General features: G+C 44.7%; 1 protein-coding gene across 2 annotated transcripts in view; it reads right to left on the reverse strand.

Annotated features, from left to right (window-relative positions):
- TP73 (tumor protein p73) overlaps window positions 1–19,938 on the reverse strand; it is an 88,969-nt gene that overhangs the window by 10,442 nt on the left and 58,589 nt on the right. Inside the window, exons 5-11 of one of the 2 annotated variants that reach the window (XM_018576886.1) lie at window positions 7,386–7,572; window positions 5,124–5,239; window positions 3,717–3,826; window positions 2,501–2,658; window positions 2,283–2,374; window positions 1,592–1,716; window positions 520–656 (exon numbers count right to left, since the gene is read on the reverse strand). In XM_018576886.1, coding sequence (XP_018432388.1) covers window positions 520–656; window positions 1,592–1,716; window positions 2,283–2,374; window positions 2,501–2,658; window positions 3,717–3,826; window positions 5,124–5,239; window positions 7,386–7,572 — 925 coding nt within the window. Of the gene's footprint in view, window positions 1–504; window positions 657–1,591; window positions 1,717–2,282; window positions 2,375–2,500; window positions 2,659–3,716; window positions 3,827–5,123; window positions 5,240–7,385; window positions 7,573–19,938 lie in introns of both variants that reach the window. The other variant, XM_018576893.1, reaches the window with a different exon arrangement.

Here is a 19,938-nt window from a genome sequence, read left to right on the forward strand (position 1 = left end):
AGCTTGACTGAGGAAACACAAAAGACTGAGGGAGTGGAGGAGAGGAGGGTCTTTTAAGCAGATTAAGTGACGTGTTTCCTGTGTGTGGGGGAGGAGATTCCATCTCGTGATGCTGTCCTGGAAGACGTTATGGGAAATAATCTCAACTGGACAAGGAAACACCATAACAGGGTTTTTACCCATTCCCTACTCCATCCAAAACTATAAAAGATATACTGTACCTCTCACCTGTACTTCTCATGACATATAATATGGTGGAACTCAAGTTTTTTAGTTTTGGGTAGTGAGAAAGGATAGACCATTGGTGTCACTCTTTGTTGCAAATGCGGTGTCTCTAGAAGCAGGAGGAAAGGGAAATCTCCCCAGTGGGGGGTGGGGGGGGTGGGGGGTGGGACAGGTAACAGGACCTGCCTGAAGTTGCAATCCTTCCCTTTTGGGTGTAGTTGGACCTGAAGACATTTTTAATAGAACAGATCTGTAATATAAGTTATCGTTCATGCTTACCCATAGGGAACATACCAGGAGCTGTGTTTGAGTTGTGCTGATTGGGCTGTCCCACCAACTGGTTGACTGATGGCAATTTGTTCATTCCACCATGGACTTTATTCATCGGTGACAGAACGGGACCGTACGATGACTGGGACTGGATGTGTGCACTGCAAAGAGAAATGATGTGCAATGATGAAGACCTCATTCATTCTGCGGCAAAATGACTACCCAAGAAACTGCTCATGAAATCAGTTCAGACAATGAACACCGCCCTCTAGTGGACATTACATCATGATCCAGAGAGTCACTAAGGAGCTGGGTATATCCAGTAAGGCAAAGCAAAAGCATAGGGTCTGGTCAGGGTTGTCCCCAACCTTTTTGCAGCCTGCGACCGTGGTGCGGGGTAGGGATTCTAGAAGGGAAGGGGCGGGTGGAGGAGGCATCCGTGTGGCCTCTGCATCATCTGGCAACTGGTGACATGACATCACCGGTTGGCAGGACCTAGGCAAGATGCTTAGCTCCTGGCAATCAGTGACTTCACTGGTTGCCAGGAGCCAAGTGGGACATCAAATCAGAGCATCCCAGGTTGCTATAAGGTGGGCAAGGAACTGTGCATGGTCCTTGCACATCTCCCCCTCTGGCTCTTAGCAACCTGGGATGCGCTGGCCGGAAAGGGGGTGGCAGGCATATTGTGCAGCAAAGCGGCCATGCCACTCTGCCTGCCACCTCCCCCCATGACCCAAAGAGATGCCGCCTGAGGCAAAAGCCTCAGGCTCCCTCATTATAGGGATGGCCCAGGTTGTAGTAACCCATCAGTTTGCTGTAGCACAGACATAACTGGTTATTTCATATAACCTTACTGGATAAGTCCAGATGTGTCCCCGTTTATCAGGCTATAAACAGAGTAAAATGCATTCACCGAATGTAGCATTATACTGGGGTCTGTTTTGTGATCTAGAATCAGACATTTGCCTGCAGATATTTGCATTATTTTATTTGTTTCTAATGGACCTGCCTGCTTAGCATCAGGCTTCAAAATGCTGCAATGCTTTTCCACCAGAGGAGGAAAGTCCCCCAAAATGGTGCAAAGAGTAAAACTTACTGTCGCTGCAGAAGCTGCTGTTGTTGCTGCCTATACGAGTCCACCAGCTGCTGTGGCACTAGCTCCACCAGTTCCAGGCTCTCCTTAATTTTCATTAGGATTTCAAAGTTCTCCCGACCACGTACCTGAGGAGCGGACAGATTCCATTATATATCTGTATACGAGGCTGGGCTGTGACTCATAAGACCTCCACACTGTCTCTCTCCATCTCCCTCTGGTGTAGTTCTCAGACTCTACGAGTCCCTCTGGTGGAGAGCGGAATTTGTTTTAATTCATATTGTAGCCTTGTGTCAAAGACCAGAGTGTTCCTGCTTTCCAACGAGGCCAGGGGTTAGCAACCATCAAACTGCACTTTTTAAAGACATCCAGACACCCCAATCCAAAGAGGAAGGCGTTTAGGCCTCACAGAGCCTGGCGGGTCCAAATTCTGGTGCTCCACTTCTCAAAAGTAATTTTTCTGTACTTCAGCTTTTTAGAGGTACAGAACATGGGGACATGTGCGGGTATTAGGTACAGTACACTGAATGTATTTTTTTTGCCCTGACATATATTTTAAGAAAATGCTACAACTGGTGTCATGACTTATCTTGGCTTTCCCTCTAACCTAAACTTACATTGTTCCTCCTCCTCTGTGTAATGTAGAAGATGAGTTACCTAAACACCCCGATAACCCACAATCTCATATACTTACAGGCACATAGTAGATTTCCTCCTCGCCGTGGCGTCTTTTCTTGATATTTGCCCCTAGTCCTGTTACTCCTGGAGGACTCTGCTTGCAAGATGCTGAAAACAAAAGATTACAATTCAGAGTCACAAAGAAATAATCAGTCAACTCTTCGAAGTGCAACAAATGGAGATTTCAGAAACAGAAAAGTGAAAGGGAGTTATAAAGCGAATGAATAATCATACTTCTCGTACACTCACTGCGCTTGGTGCCATTTCCATTTTTTGTCGCGGTTTCGTTTAACGCTGCTTGTTCCCGAAAGTGGTCTTCATCAGCCTTCCTGTCCCTGCCAGGACACGCACAGATCCTCCCTTCAAATGACCTCCGGCCTAATACTTGTCCACTACAAAGAAAAATGAAGATATGTATTGTGTTGTGTATTATATGTATATAGATCTCAGTGACTGGAATAACTGCCGGGACAAGTGAGGCAAAAACACATTTCAAATCCTGCTCAGCAACATACAGGAACAGGACTTGGGACCTTCTCGGTAAAGTTCATGAAGACTCCGAAGAAGGTCAGACTTGGAGATATGATCTGACTGTATGCAGATGTATTTTGGTCCAACTTTAGAATTAAACAAGGATGCTTGGGTTGCATGAGCATTCCTAATTCTATTCCTATTAAGACTCATCTCTTCAGGGAAGCCTATCCCACCTCAACCTAACCACTGAACTGAATCACATTCCCAAACAATTCATCCCCACACAGCTACCTCCTCATGTATCACTGGTAGGGTTGCCACCTTTTCTTCAAGTGAAACCCGAACACTCAAGCGACGTGCAGACATTTTTTGGGGAGAATGAGTGGTGGCTTATTCATAGGTAAATAGCGCTGCCCATTTATATGTTAATATCACAGTTGAGACTATTTTCTTTGGTTGCCCCTGTCTGCCTGACATCTTGTGTCCGGGTTTCTGCTGCCATGACACCCTGACACAGCATTCAAAACCTGAACTGTCCGGGTGAATCCTGGACAGGTGGCAACCCTAATCACTGGCCCCTCCCTTTTAGATTGTAAGTCCTCAGGGGCAGGGCCCTCCTTACCATCTTGTCTTGTGATTGTAATGTCTTCCTCATATTGTAAAGCGCTGAGCAAACTATTGGCGCTATATAAATCCTGTATAATAATTTGGGATATGCAGAAGGGGGATATATTGTGCTTCCCACCTGATGAGCCTTAACAAGAACACTTGCTTGCACCCCAAGTGTTGATGTTTATGAAAGGATGGTTCACCAGATGCTTGTAAACCACAAGATATTACCAGCTGTGCCAACTGTAATACCCAGTAATGTTTAAAGCCGAACTTCATCTGGGGAAGAAGCATTCTCAGAAGTACTGGCAGCCTCCATACTGTCTCACAACAGGTATGCCCAGCAACACCAATGGAGATTACTCACTCTCTGGTCTCCAGGGTGATGATGATGAGGATCGGTCTTCTGTTCATCCCTCCAACACAGCTGCTGTTACACATGAAGTTGTACAGGATGGTAGTGTACTCTGTTCCCACCTGACAAAGTAAAGCAATACATCATACAAACTGTTGGCCCTATATAAATCCTGTATAATAATAATACAGTATATCTATACCTTCCTTCAGCATTTTACAATGTAATGAATTAATCAGAAATGTGTATTCATGTGAACTGTGTAAATGTATATATTTAACACACAACACACTATTTTGCACACAATATGTATGTGTATCTATATGTATGTGTATTGATACCCAAACACATGCATATAGATGGACACATTCAGCAGGCGGAGCACAGAAGTAAAGAGCAAATGGGGAAACTTGTGGAAATCAAGAGTTGGAGAAGAACACAGGACCAAGATCAGAATGGGGGAGGAACCCAGGGGTAAGGCCTGTCCCAAAGTGGTACAGGAACAAACGAGTAAGACAATGGGGGGAGGCACACTGTAGTAAGGCCAAAGTGGGGGAGGATGCAGGAGTAAAGCCAAAGCAGGGGAAGGATGCAGGAGTAAAGCCAAAGCAGGGGAAGGGTGCAGGAGTAAAGCCAAAGTAGGGGAAGGGTGTAGGAGTAAAGCCAAAGCAGGGGAAGGATGCAGGAGTAAAGCCAAAGTAGGGGAAGGGTGCAGGAGTAAAGCCAAAGCAGGGGAAGGATGCAGGAGTAAAGCCAAAGCAGGGGAGGAACATAGCATTAAGGCCAGAGTGGGGGAGGCACAGAAGAGTAAGAAAGCGAGGGAGGAACACAGGGTTAAAAGAGGATTTAGGAGGAGGAAGCACATAGGAGTAAGGCCGGAGTGCAGGAACACAGAATTAAAATGGGGACAAATGATGAATATGCAAGTGTGAGGTAGACAGAGATGTAAGGAACAAGGGAAGAGGACACAAAGGAGTGACAGTGCCTACAAACAGTAGCATTAGCCAGACTCGGCCCTATGCAGGTCCCCCATTATTCTTGTCGGTGCTCCCTGCTCACGTCTGTTTAGGGGAAGGTTGATTGGATGTGATGGATTTTCCTGGCCAATTACTGTTGCTTCCCCGATAGGCACACACATGCAAGTTCACCCAACATGAACCTTCTCATTTATGAAAAGATGTTTTATTCCAAAGATTGTTGGGTGGGCCGGTTGTGCACGCATGGCCAGCTGCCATCCAGTATTTGAAGGCAGCTTGAGGCTGGGAGTAGAAGGAAATTCAGGTTGAGCGTTAGGGGTAAAGGCAGGGCTGTCTGGGGGGAAGGACAAAGCTTGTGTTTTGCAAGCAGATTCTCTGTTTTTGACACTTAGATGAACAAGACTTAATCCAAAAACACAAAATCATCCATTAAATATGTTACCTGTGGTGGCTCAAAGGGGACCAGGACACTCTGCCTTCCGGTCACCGGGTCATCTACATATTGGGATAAGTTATTGCCCTCTACACGGATCAGGTGACTTGCAGGTGCCGACTGACCTTAAAAACCAAATATTATTACACAATAAAAAAGAAGTAGAAAGAAATGTCATCATTAGAGACCTATGCATCAATAAACATGGGATTACCTAAGTTCCTGTGTTATAATGTGTCTGTGTCCCGCCTGCATCAGGCAGCGTTGTGTTTTATCGCTCATTACAAATCTTTATTGCTGTTCTGTGGTCAAGCTGTGTATACGGGAACTGTTCAATCAGCCAAAGGATTTGTATTCTGTTCAGCCAGATCCTGGACCCCAACTACACAAGCAATAGCATGGTCAAGAACATACCTCCAGCCTGCTTATTGGACAGCGAAGGAATAAATAAAAGAACACGGATGACATTTCCCCTCTGTTTGGTCTACCATGGGGGTTAGGCAACCTCGACAATGCCAGCTACGGGCACCCCCAGATGCAGGGGCATGATGGGATTTTTCACCACAGCTGGAGTGCAGAGGTTGCCTACCCCTAGTCTATCATCTTCTTAGTTCAGCAATTTCACTATAAGCAGATGTGTACTGCACCAGAGTCTGACTTGTTACTAATGCTGCCAGGAGGGATATTACAGGAAGCCGACACCAAGACATATTCAGGTGCTTGCACTAGCTGCTTACAAAAAATACCTTTGTAATGAATACAATGGTAATCGGCTGCTTGGACATCCAGTGCGGTCACATGGAGGTGGGAAGAGAGTCCTCATTCCCGTGTAAGCTCCAAGTCATCACTTACACAGGGCTTCCTCTCTTTGGTCATCAAAGTCTAATGGAATGTCTGGGGAGGGAAAGCACGTATGTGCAGCTAGTGGGGCTGTATCCCCGCATGGACAACATACTTTAAAGGAGGGAGAAGAGATAATAGTTATATATAGAAGAATAGAATATTTTATTAAACCATCATGCAAGCTGATGATTCAGCATCCCAGACATAACGAGACTCAGTCATGATGGGTGGATTGGTGTGGAGGTTCTAATCACTGGCTTGGGGCCCCCCAGCACTCGATTTGGTTTACGTTATTTGCAATCAGCCACAAAATGATGAGAGATTACACAATAGCTAAAGATTAACCACCCACACACAGCAACTGACAATCTGTGCCAACATGCAGCAGCAATCAGCTTCGTGGCATCCATGCACTTTTCTCTCATTGTTACTACTGTTGACATACTGTAGTTCTCAATACCTCTCTCAATTCCTATTGAGAATTTGGGATACAGACAGATAGCAGAGAGGATAGTGAGGATAGCCAATCATGTGCGAGGAGAAAGGGGATGATGTATTCTTAGCTGTTGTCCTGCCCAACTCTGCCCTATGTGCATTAAAGGCCAAAATTCATTTAGTTATGAGGACTCATAAATTTGCTGAACTTGGAGACACCCTGAAGCCCCACCCTTGCCTCTACAAAGCCCGCCCCTTTTTTTCACCATGCTGCACAAACACATGAATTAGCGTATATAAAGACAATTGCATGGAGTTTGCATGTTCTCCCTGTGCTTGCATGGGTTTACTCCGGGAACTCCAGTTTTAGCCCATATGCTGAAGACATGATGGTAGGTTAATTGGCCATTGTCTAAGCTGGGTGTGCTGGTTTAAAATTCCCAAATGCACCTCCTATGTCAGACCCTGATAACACTCTGTTGAGGGGCGAACGGTACGCATTTCAGGCATGGAGCCAAAGTGAAGTAAGGTTCCAAAGATCACAACGGGAAGGGAAAGACAATGAGAAGAAGACATTAAGTCTAGCTGAGTATTTACTAAAAAGTACCAAAATCTGTCATTATATTATCCTCCTGTAACTGCATGTACAATAGCGCTCACACTGGGGCAGGAAAGGGGAGCACTTTGTGCCATCCAGGTACTTCTGCTTTATACAGTGATGCCAATCCCAAACTGTGAACATGTTTACTGGACAGCAAAGGGATGACTCATTAGTGTGTGGCTGTGCCCCTCTATTGTCCATTCACAAGCTGGGCGGGGGCCTGGACCAGGCTGAATTTCTTTAATGCTGTGTAGTTTGCTAAGGGATCCAGGACTTGGCTGTGCTATGTGAAAGGATTGCCTAGATCATAAACTGGAATGCAGGTCAGAAAACAACTGGCTGATGAGGGCTGCATAGATGCAGGCTTTGCATGAGGTCCAGCACCTCCTTACCTTCATTGAAGTCTCTACCCAGCTCATGGTTGGGGCAGCGTTTCACCACCTCTGTCACATGTTCGGCCTTCTTATACACTGGCATTGCCCGTATCACAGTGCCGGGTGGAGGGGGGCTGGCCAATTTGATCTGGATAGGACATGTCTTGGCAATCTGGCAGTAGAGCTTTTTCAACAAAGGTGAATACTGAAAAAAAAAGACATTGGAGATAAGTATAGGAGAAATACACAGGTAATGTATGAGATAGAAATGTCATGAACTCTTACAGGGTTATTCACAGAAGGGTGAAGAGTTTGGAGAAGTCAACAATCTAGGACAACATAGCTGAACTGGAAACATTCTCCAATTCAGCTCACTTTCCAGTTCAGCTTTGTTGTCCTAGATTGTTCCCTTCTCCGGCCTTCTCCAAACTCTTCACCCTTTTGTGAATAACTCCGTTAGTGACCAGTTTATGTTGAACCCGCTTTTGCTGTCAGAACAGTCTGAATTCTATTTTCTCACGGCATCCTGCTGATACCCACAATGGATATGCAGTGAAAGTTGCTTAGGTCATTCATCCTTCCCATTCTAATGTCTGGTTGAACCTCTTCACCATCTCTGCATGCTTTTGACCTGTTGCTGTGCGACTTGCTGCTCGGTTACTTATGGTAATAAGAAGGCATGCCTAATAAAATGTTCAATGACTGAATATAAATTATATATACACCCAGCCCTCAGCACATGTGTGTCAACTCCTCAGAGACTGGGCAGTGAAGGCATTATGGGTCCTAAGCATATGCTTTAACCCCGGAGAGCCAGCTCATAAGTATCAATCCCTCAGTGCCCAATAAATACTGCACATGTGTTATCCCCTTCAGCAGCCAGTTCCCATCACTTGTGTATCAGCCCCTCAGAATATGGGCATTAACCTCTCAGAACCCAGTCCCCAGCCTATAAGTATTAACCCCTCTGTACCCAGTCACCAGCGCATGTGTGTTAACACCTCAGCAGCCAATCCTCAGCACATGTGCATTAACCTCACTGGTCAGTACCCAGCATATTTGCAGTAAGCCCGCAGTGCACGGTCCCCAATGCATGTGTTGTACCCCTCAGTGCCCAGTCCTCAGTACATGCATGGACAGTGGACATCATGTGTGTCAAACATTTCCTGACCAACGTTCCCTTCGCCCACTTTTGCCATGATAATCATCTTAACAAAAGTAACATTTATTCCTCATCAGATATATACATATATTATAAACAACAAATGACCAGCACCCACCCCAAAAATGATGTAGTTCTTAAATGGGTACGCAAGTGCTAGTATCTGGAAGCATCAATAATACAAATGTACATATGTATACACTCACTGGCCACTTTATTAGGTACACCTTGCTAGTACACGGTTGGACCCCTTTTGTCTTTAGAACTGCTTTAATTCGTCCTGGCATGGATGCAACAAGGTGATGGAAACATTCCTTAGAGAGATAGGTCCATACTGACATGATAGCATCACACAGTTGCTGCAGATTTGTCAGCTGCACATCCATAATGCAAAGCTCCACCAGCCTGAACTGCTGATAGAAGGCAGGATGGATCCATGCTTTCATGTTGTTTACATCAAATTCTGACCCGACCGTGTATGTTGAAGTCACTGAACAGTTCTCGCAGACACACTGTAATGCTGAAGCTCGGTGTATTCTACGCTCAGCACTAAATGTATTTCTGCACAATGCTCTGTTAATTCTCAGGTACAAAGCTTTATGAGGGGGTACTTAATGCCGAACAAGCCCGCGCTGGGAAATTGTAATTGTTCAATTCATTCCATCGCCATGACACGTACGGCTCTGTTCCATCCAAAAGTCATATTTGTATCTTTCTGAGTCACCCAGGGCTCCATCTTTTCCATTCCGATCTTACGTCGTACCCCGAGTGTTGAAATATGTCAAGGATTGATACTACAGAGAATTAAAGATTATCCCCTGACAGGTTAGGACAGGTCGTGACAGGAAGTGATCCCAAAAATTTACTCGGAGCAACACAGAATCACAGAGGTTTGCTGGGACAAGTCAATAGAAATCAGGCTTTTATAAAGAGCGCCGAGATGTTATTTAATGTGAGGATTAATACTGATAATATGTTACACAGCTTCTGTATAGTAGACTATTACTCACTTTTATATATATTCTGACTACTTAAAGAATTATAGTTATAAGGACTGCACTACATGTACAATGACTAAGTAGCATGTTATCAATCTTGTTTATTTTTGTGTATGCTGGAACGGACTTCAATGTGCTGAAATTGAGATACTGGTCAACAAGAGATTCATATATTTTATACACACACACTATATATAAGTAACTATGATCGATGAATCACTGCAGAGTACACTTCCTCTGGTTGCACACATGTATCCCATGCAGCGGACTTCCCTGTGTAATCAATCTTCTGTGAGGTCAGCATACATGTAATAGCAGCTAATTGATGGATAATTGGCTATCTATCTCTTCAGTGCCTTCCTGGCCCCCAGGCATTTAGAGCTGCACTGATGATTTACACAGCTCATTGTGCTAACATAGTAACATTAAGCTTTGCTTCATGGTCCCCACACCATTGTAATATCTCGCTTTGTCTACTGTATTAGATCTGGTCAAACAGGAGTCTAATCTTTACAATGTACAATTAATGATTCTGGAAGATATATCTACCCCTTCCATGGCTCCTGTTCCATCTCTGCAAATCTCTACAATCATCTACTGTAGCTCTCTCCTGGCTCCATCTCTGTTGCACCCGCTCTGCCAATCACTCCAATTATCTACTTCTTGCATGACTCCTCATCTGCTGTCCTTTCCATCAATCTCTCCAAACATCTATCCCACCCATGCCTCCTCCACTGCTGCCCTCTCTTTGCCAATCATCTTCTCTTCTAATGACGCCTCCTATTCTGCCCCTCTCTGCCAAGTTCTCCAACTGCCTACTCTTCTTATGTCTCCAATAAATACACAGGGGGGAATTTATCAAAACTGGAGCAGACAACATCTGAAACAATTGCCAAGGGCAACCAATCAGCTTCTCTCTTCAATTTGTTCAGTTAAGATTTGAAAATGAAAGTGAGAAGCTGATTGGTTGCCGAGCAAAACTGCTCCAGATTTTGATAAATTCCCTTTACAGTCTTTTTTTCCTCCCATGGCAACTTCTCTGCTGATCCCAGAATAAATGGTATCAGCAGTTATTTACCAGAGGAGAAGCCCCACTGCTCCCATGCTGCTGGCATGATGTTGATGCCGAAATTATGCAGGCACTGTTAGGTGGTAGATACTTACTGCGGACTGATCTACCACCATCAACCTAGGGGCTGCCAGGAACCCCTATCAACATTTTGAGAAACCACAGGGATTCACAGGGCAATGGTTGGGAAAGTCTGGGTTAAACAGCTCCTCGGCATCCTGCTCTTCCGGCATGCCTACCAACCTCCCTTTCTACACCTAATGTTTATTATTGACTAACCAACTGCCATAAATCTACCACTTCCTTACCTTCTGTGTACAGCGTTGCCAGGCCTCTTAGTTTGTAAGCTGATTAGGTCAGGGCCCTCTTCTGCCATCTAATAATTGTTTTATCCGGAGTGTGTAATTTGCAGCACTTTAACATGTGTCGTAAAACACGCATAAAACACACTTATAAATAAAGGAGAGCAATTGAACTTCACTCTAAACCCAAATCTTGTTATATGGCAGATGAAACAAAACAGTAACTCACTGGCACTCCAAAGGTTCTCCAAGCAAAGTTCCTTTTATTTCATGTGTACAGTTATATCACCAATTGTTGCTACACTCAGTGATGTAACTGTACACATGGAATGAAAGGAACTTTGATTGGAGAACCTTTGGAGTGCTGGTGACTTACTGTTTTGTTTGTCTGATCCAGCGCCATCTGCTGTCATTTCAGCACACCCCCCCATTGAAAGTTGGGGCATTTTTGGTGAGGAGTGCGGTGGGATCCCCTACACAACATTGTTATGTGGCAGAGCTCTATAGATCTCGTATTAGAATCATTTACCTTTATCTACGTTTCTGAGGCTGGAAGGGATGCTAATATGCAAAGATCTGATCTACTAATCCAGGCACCAAAGAATAACTTGCCGTCGGTGCCCACCCTGCTTTGCTATCATTGGGAGGCATGCTGCACCGGCCACACAGTTTATATGGAAATCCTTCCGTGTCTGGATGAGACGGGGAGGGTGTTCCTCAAATAGCATTAGGGTTTGGTTACATGGAAAGTCTAGATGTAAATAGTGCTTAGAGGTGTTCTTTCAGGTTTGTTTTCACAACACTCTTCTGCAGGATGTTGTTACTCCTAAAAATTCTATGTTATTCTAAACAGCTGTTTCCATACATGAAGAAATATTTGAACTGCCGGATTACCTTATGTGCCCGTCTATTATATCTTACTTTTATCACAGTAACCGATAATTAGAAGAGATGAAAAGGGTTTTAATTGGAGTCTTGGTAGGAAGGCCAAGTGCCACAAGCAATACCACCAATATATAAAGTGTGGCATGTTCTCCAGATACAAGGTATACCATACTGCAGATATGACCTGGACATTACAGAAGTCACGGCTTTCCAAATGTACAGCAAGTTACATTTTGCTCAAGTGTCCAAAAATAAATTAGAATTAACTAGATTTATAGGGGAATAAAACATTTTGACATAAAAAAACATGACCAAACACCTGTGGTCAGCGGGAGGAGGAATAATCCCTAGTCACTGGTGTCAATGGGAGGAATAGTGTCCCATCATTGGTGTCAGTGGGAAGAATAGTGCCCCATCATTGGTGTCAGTGGAAGGAATAGTATCTCATCATTAGTGTCAGTGGGAAGAATAGTGCCCCATCATTGGTGTCAGTGGGAGGAATGGTCTCCCATCACTGGTGTCAGTGGGAGGAATAGCGTCCCATCACTGGTGTCAGTGGGAGGAATAGCGTCCCATCACTGGTGTCAATGGGAGGAATAGTGCCTCATCACTGGTGTCAGTGGGAGGAATAGTGTCCCATCACTGGTGTCAGGGGGAGGAATAGTGTCCCATCACTGGTGTCAGTGGGAATTGTAGTGCCTCATCATTGGTGTCAGTGGGAGGAATAGTGCCCCATCATTGGTGTCAGTGGGAGGAATAGTGACCCATCATTGGTGTCAGTGGGAGGACTAGTGACCCATCATTGGTGTCAGTGGGAGGACTAGTGCCCCATCATTGGTGTCAGTGGGAGGAATAGTGTTCCAAGGGTTTGATAAAAACAAGGGAGGAGTCCCAGTTTGGGGACCATTGACTAGAGTGACATCACTTCTGTCCACATACGTGTTTACTATAGAGACACGGCTTCTACCTAAATATATTATATTTTGCTAATGAAATCATTTTTGTCCAATTATTTTATATTTTACTAGATTAACCATATTTACCATAATATAACTGTGGAAGCAGCAATCCTACACTTCAGGCGTATAACACACACAGTAATCCCATAAACATGCAGGCAGTGTCCCAATGTTGAGGGGGCATTGCAGGGACAAGGATACCACCATTGGTTCCACATTCTGTGTAAAGTGGCGGGGAATATATCAGACTACAATACATATCAGGTCTATAACAAAAGCTTTTGGGGGATTTTTCTTCCTGTCCAGGTGCTGCCAGATTGTGTGAAAGGCCCCCTTTCATGTCGACATTCCCAGACAATTCAGGACTTGCCTTGGATAGGAGACTTTCCAGGAGAGGAGCTGTATATGATGGGATGAGCGCTCATTCTGCCATGTTATGACACGGATAAACCTCGAGTGAACAGCAATCCCCCTGCCTGCAGGAATTACACACTACACAATCCCACACAAACATGTCCCGGCTAATAAGATTATCAAGTCAAAACACATCTCACATCCTCTGATATCATTCACATAGAACAGGCATCACTACAGCTGCAGGAGAACTACAAGCCTCAGCATTTGTCACTGACCACTGAGGGAGACGTGTGGGTGATAGGGGGGATGATGTTCAAAGAAACAAATTAATCCGTTGATGGGGGGAATTTATCAAAACTGGAGCAGACAGAAACTGGAGCAGTTGCCCATGGCAACCAATCAGCTTCTTTCTTCAGTTTGCTCAGTTGGGAGGGTGAACCCTATAATGGAGCAGCCCAAGGCTGTTGCCTCAAGCGGCATCTCTTTTGGTTACGTGGGTGGTTGGTAGAGAGGCATGGCAATGTTTGCACCGTGCCTGACGCCCACCTTCTGGCCAGGGCGCCCCAGTTGCTAAGTGCTGGACGGGAGAGGTGTGTAAGGGCCATAAACATCTCCCTGCTCCAGCTCATAGCAGCATGGGAAGCTCTGGCCAGCATACCGCTCAGCTCCTGGCAAAGAGTGACATAATTACATAGGAACTGAGTAGGATACGGGTCAGAGCTGTGGAGGGATGTAGAGGCATACCGCCAAGCCACCGTGTTAGCATGCACCAACGCCAACCCAACCCCCCCAAAAAAAGTGCACCCCCCGCCCCCCATTCCTAGCCTCAGGTAGCAAAAAAGCTATGGACACCCCTGCTAGCTAGTGACATCTTCTGAAGTCAAACTGGTACTTGATGCTTCTTTTACATCCTGGAAAATATAACAGGCCAGAAAAACAAAGATTGGGGGTAGCATATATGTCATCTTATTCATTGCATGTCAAAAAAAACAATCCGTTGATACAGAGTATTTTCCTGCCATCTGCAATGGGGGAAGGATCAGAAGAGGAGAGAGGTAAATATCCTTGGGTTGGATGGGGGACCTTTCCAAGGACTGTCACTTTGCCCATTCAGTGCAAACACGTAAATGAGCAAAGTGGCAAGTGTCACTTTCATCAAACAGTCCAGTGTTGCAAGGCCACAGTGCTATCCACAGACTTGAGTTAATTATTGGCTGACGATGAACAGATGGAGAAATTGTTATATGTCTATGCGCACACTGTTACCTCTGCAGGCACCACATTTAGGGAATTGATAACCCATAATAAATAATCACAGATAATTGCTATTGTTTCCCCAAGATAAGGCCGGGAAGTCAGATCATTCAGAATTCATTGACAGGTGCATTTGCTCTGTAGCTTCTGTCCTTCTGACCTGTGTTGAAACTGCTCTAAGCCAATTCTGCATTCCCATAGATTTGTATAAGAATGCAAAACCCATCTAAAGTTAAAGTGACATTAAGAGCAATAGCCCCCCCTCTCCCACAGTGCTTATGTAAGGACTTACCTTAAATCCGATCTTCTTTCCTGTCGTTTTTAGCTGTCCCTCCAGCGCTGGTGCGGGTTTCCGATCCAGCGCTGACTCCTCTGTCCTCCTCTTCTCTGATGTCCCACGGAGTCTGTGCGGGTGCACGCTGCTCCATAGACTTACCTTGTGTCTCTCCTTGTCTCCCGGCCGAACATCTGAACTGCGCATGCACCCGCCCCAAGATCCTTTGCTGCCGCCCCGCGAAATTTTCAGATGTTCGGATGGGAGTGTGCATCGGAGACACCGGTAAGTATTAACCCTTTTTTTTTTTTTTTTAGCATTTTGCATATATCTACTGCCTGATATATGCAAAAACAAATGAGAGTTTAATAATCCTTTAACAAACACCCACAACTGTTTTTTACATAGCACTAAATATGTAGGTCTGGACCAATACCCTCTAAGATACATTGATAGTTATGTCCCATTTACACTTTATAGCCAATTGTATATGTATGCAACTCCAAATGATTGCGTTCGAGTATTTCCAATGAATGGCTCTGTTCACACTACAGCATACAAAGGCATTATAGACAATGGTTTGAGGAAGGTCCTTTTTTTGTTGCAGCATGACTGTACCCAAAGCCAGCTCCATAAAGGCATGGCTTGATGAGTTTGGTGTGGAGAAACTCGAATGTCGTGCACAGAGCCCTGACCTCAACCCTAAAATATATATGACAAATATATATATACATGACATTTTACTAACAGGAGATAACATTGAAATTATAAGTCACATTTTATTAGAAAGACATCAACCCTGGCCAAATATAAGTCACATTTTATTGTCCTGATATCATTTCATGCTAAATAAAAGCTTATATAAGATTTTATGGACTGGGTTTACATGTACATTCAGGCTTCATTCACAATATGTGTGAATGTGAGATTTGGTATTCCTGCAGCAGGAATACCAAATGTCAAATTTAGATGTGGCTGCGTCACCCATTCAAGGGAATGACCGGTTGACAGCGGTCGCATCTATAAGTGGCACTCTGCATGTAATCGTATGTGATGCAATTACATGCAGTTTGGAATAGATCACTATCCCTGGACCCACAATAGATACATCCAGGGACAATTACATATTCCAAACCGCATGTAATATTTTTAGGTATGCTGTGTGAATGGGAACTCATAACAACATAAAGTGGGGGTTTCTTAAATTTGATTGCAAAAGTAGAAATACACTTGGGGCTGATTTAGAACACTTATGCCCTGGGTTGATGCCATTGGCAGGGCACTACTGCCACTAGACAGCGCCAGGGATCTTAGGAAATTCCTATGCTCCTCAACGCCATCTAGTTGTGGTAGTGCCCTGGAAATGGTATCTGCCCAGCTCGACACCGGGCGGAAGAGTTATAAATTTAAGTTTGTTCTAGAAAGATATTTTTTTCCCCACTTAGAATCAAAAACTTTTGCATTAGATCATATTCCAGAGAAGGGCTTTCAATAAAGGATTAGGCATCTGGATCTTGTAGAGATATTAGACACTTTGTGATTTCACGACATAAGATAGAATTTTATCCTTTAATTTGCTGCATTGATTGGCAAAAAATAAAATAAATAGAAGACGATTTATTTTTTATGTTGGTGATTATAAACTGTCAAAGTCCAATATCTGCCTCACAGACGTGCAGAGCTCAGACCTTAGTGCAAAATCAAGGCCTTGCTGCACCGGAAGCTGCAGGCGACCTGTCGGCTCTTGACACCAGTGACTCCATCTTTGACAAGGCAAGTCCAGTCTAATAAACAACCTTTAACACCCAGTCTCAGTTTGACTTACACACAAACTTCACTTCTGCCCCCTAGAGAAGCGGAGCCCTCGTACGCCCCCTGAATGGCCCCAGACTCTGTCGATCCGCTAGCCTATGTGTCCCAACACATTTGGAGCTGATAAAACAGCAGTTATCTTCAGCTGTTGACGAGGCGGTGTCTAGACTTGTCTGTTTTGGGGTTATTTTATACCATTTTTTTTTTTTCTTAAATGAAATGATTTGCCCAAACAATTATTTTCCCCCACCCTCCGTACATTCCAGTCTCTGAAAAACGGACTGAACACGACTTGCCTGCGAGTGTAATCAATGGATCCCAGCGAACGGCACCACCAACTACGCAGCACAGAGAGAAGGAGAGATATGTAGCTGCGGGCTATTATTATTATTTTTTTTTTTATGCTCCTACCAGGCAGCTGTATGAGTCCCGGGACAGGTTGGAACAAGATAGCGCCAGAGAAGTGATAATTATTTGTCTGTCATTCTCAGCTGGCGTGTAGGATCTTGCAAACCGCAAATACCGTTAACTGGCCTGAGTGAATCTGTTATGACAGATCCTCGAATATGCAGGCAATGGCAGAGCATAGCTGAATGGTTTTAGCAAGCATCGTGAATAATTTTTTCTTTCTTTTTTTTTTTTACCTTGTTTGGTATTATTCTGAAACGACTCGAGCGCGAGGCAGAGCAGACGGGTCGAGGAGAGCAAAAAGAAAAAAAAGGGAGAGAGACGGAGCAGAGGTCTGCAATGGAAATCGGGTGAAAAGAGGACACCCGGACACATCGAAGTTTTATTATGATGTGAGGATTTGTAAAAAACGGTAGTGTATGGGTTGCACCGAAAACAAAAATAAGGGGAAAAAAACCAGAATTAAAGTCGATCTCAACTCTAACTGCATGACCTTTAGCTAACCCCCTGTGTATCATTAACAATTGACCTTTTTCTTTTATGAAATACTGTTTTCAGCTTTTCATCCTGAGCTTAGTGCGAGCCCATTTCACCCTCCGGCCTCTTACAGTCACTTCCTGTCTACATGTGCTGGTTCCAATAACAGCTGCACACTGTTGCTCAGGATTGGCTTCCTGATGGTGACAACGGTGCCACTTGTAGTCTCCACCATGCATGTAAAAGGGTGAAACAAGTGATCAGACCGGGCTTGATGCGAATCCATTTAGCTGAAGTCCGCTTAAAACTGTGACCGCTACCCCCTTTCCTGGCCGAATAAGTGGCAGCGGTTGCAGCAGGGGCATTCCCTACCCCTTTGCGATGTATAGCTGCGGGATGGAGAATGCGCTTGCTGCAAATGATTGGGCCAGGTGGTGGTGACAGTTTTAGGGCTGGTGCAGGCTTCGTCGCGCAATCGTGTGCAGGTGCATACAGCCGTTGCCATGCAGCCCCATTGATTTCAATGGGGTTACAGCCATGCGGCAATCACTGAAAAAAAGGTACCTGTACCTTTTTTGGAGACAGGCACCACGTGGTTTTTTAAATCACAATTTTGCACAATTGCACAGGCGGGAAACCGCGCAATCTGCCTGGAGCGACTGGGGTGCCATTCGAAAATAATGGCACTGTCAGCGCGATCGGCGGGGGAGTGCGATTCTGTGTACGCATGGCCATCCGCACAGTTTCGTGCATTATTGTCACGCAGTCACGGATCACCCAGGTGTGAACCTGGCCTTAAGTGGACTTGAGCAAAGTCAAACGAATTGGGTTCACGCCAAGCCCAGGATCATCGTTAGTGACAACACAGAACCACAATTGGGAGACAGTTGTCACCCCATAATAGGTAATGCCTAAACAAAGAACTTTGTGGCAAGATCCTCAAATATTAATTCAGATTTAAAAAGAACGTTTGAAATGACATTAACATGTTAAAGCGATTAAGGGATTTTAGTGACCATGTATAGGTCTACTTTAATGTGCAGTCCTGGCAACATTTCCCAAGAAGTACCCAATACCAAGGCCTTGTTCTCTCTGCGTTGGATAGAGAAGAGCAATGCGGTCTTATAAGTCAGCGTTCCACTGTAGGTAGAGGCATCACTCTCTGAACACTGATAGAACTGGCATCTGCAGGATTTTAACGGGGGCCAGAAATAGGAGAGAAAACCCTGTAAGGGCAAATGTTTGGTAAAATCCTTTTTTTTTTTTAAATTAGTGCAGCCCTCAGAAAAAGCCACAATTGCCCCAGTGTAAACTGTAGAAACAATTAACATTAAGTAGTAAGCTCTGTGTAGCCCTCGGCAATAGCAATTGCCTTACTGAACATTGATCTACATTACAACGTCTGCAGATTTAACACGCACTGTACCCTAAGTATCCTAGCTGGCCTCTGTATCAGTAGAGGGAGCTGTCCAGCACATCAGCAGCAGAACTTTCACTGACAGTTGTTGGCCACCAATACTGAAGCCGTTGAACCAATACTGAAGCCATTGACCCCACCTGTCCCCAAGGAAAATTAAAACCATACAAGCCAGCAAGAGGTCACCAGAGACATGACATGATATGTGGTGGGGTCTGAAGGTCAGAAGAAATTTACCCAATCAGCCTATGTGTGGAGCGCCTACAAGCCACGTTCAGATCATAGCTCATTGCAAAGGGAAATAGCAGTTGACTTTCGGACAAGTTGGATAGTTTCGGCCACCATTGCCATGACTATATATGATCATGTGATGTCTGCAGAGCGCTCAAGTTCCTTTCGAGGAGGAGTGAACAACAAACCATTATTTAATTATGCCCTTGCCTGACAGGTGGCTTCATAATGCCTCGTGTCCTTTTAGGTCTATTGCCAGCTTAGCTCATACACAACACTATCAGTGTTATTCACATAAGGGTGAAGAGTTTGGAGAAGGCAGGAGAAGTGAACAATCTAGGACAACATAGCTGAACTGGAAAGTGAGCTGAATTGGAGAATTTTTCCAAATCAGCTATTTTGTCCTAGATTGTTCACCTCTCCTGCCTTCTCCTAACTCTTCACCATTTTGTGAATAACCCTGTATATGACAAAAGGTTTGTGGACACCTGACCATCACATCTATATGAGCTTGGTGGACATCATGCAATTCCAAAATCATGGGCATTAATCTGGAGCCACCCTCCCCCTTTGCAAATATAACAACTTTCTACAAAATTGTGGAGTGTTTTTGGAATGTGTGCCCCTTCAGCCAACAAAAGCATCTGTGAAGTCAGATACTGATGTTTTATAGCCGGGGGCAGGGATGTGGATGGCTTTGTAAGTGGTTGTGGTAATATTTTGAATTGTATCCTTTCGGAGATGGATAGAAGGGGCAGAGGATAGAAGCCAGTGGAGGGATTGGCAGAGAGGGGCAGGGGATAAAAGCCAGTGGAAGGATTGGCAGAGGGGGGGGGCAGAGGATAGAAGCCAGTGTAGGGATAGGCAGAGGAGGGGGGCAGAGGATAGAAGCCAGTGGAAGGATTGGCAGAGGGGGGGCAGAGGATAGAAGCCAGTGGAGGGATAGGCAGAGAGGGGCAGAGGATA

The sequence above is a fragment of the Nanorana parkeri genome, unplaced genomic scaffold (assembly GCF_000935625.1).
Source record: "Nanorana parkeri isolate BGI_ZX_2015 unplaced genomic scaffold, ASM93562v1 scaffold5, whole genome shotgun sequence".
In the NCBI taxonomy this organism is placed as follows: domain Eukaryota; kingdom Metazoa; phylum Chordata; class Amphibia; order Anura; family Dicroglossidae; genus Nanorana; species Nanorana parkeri.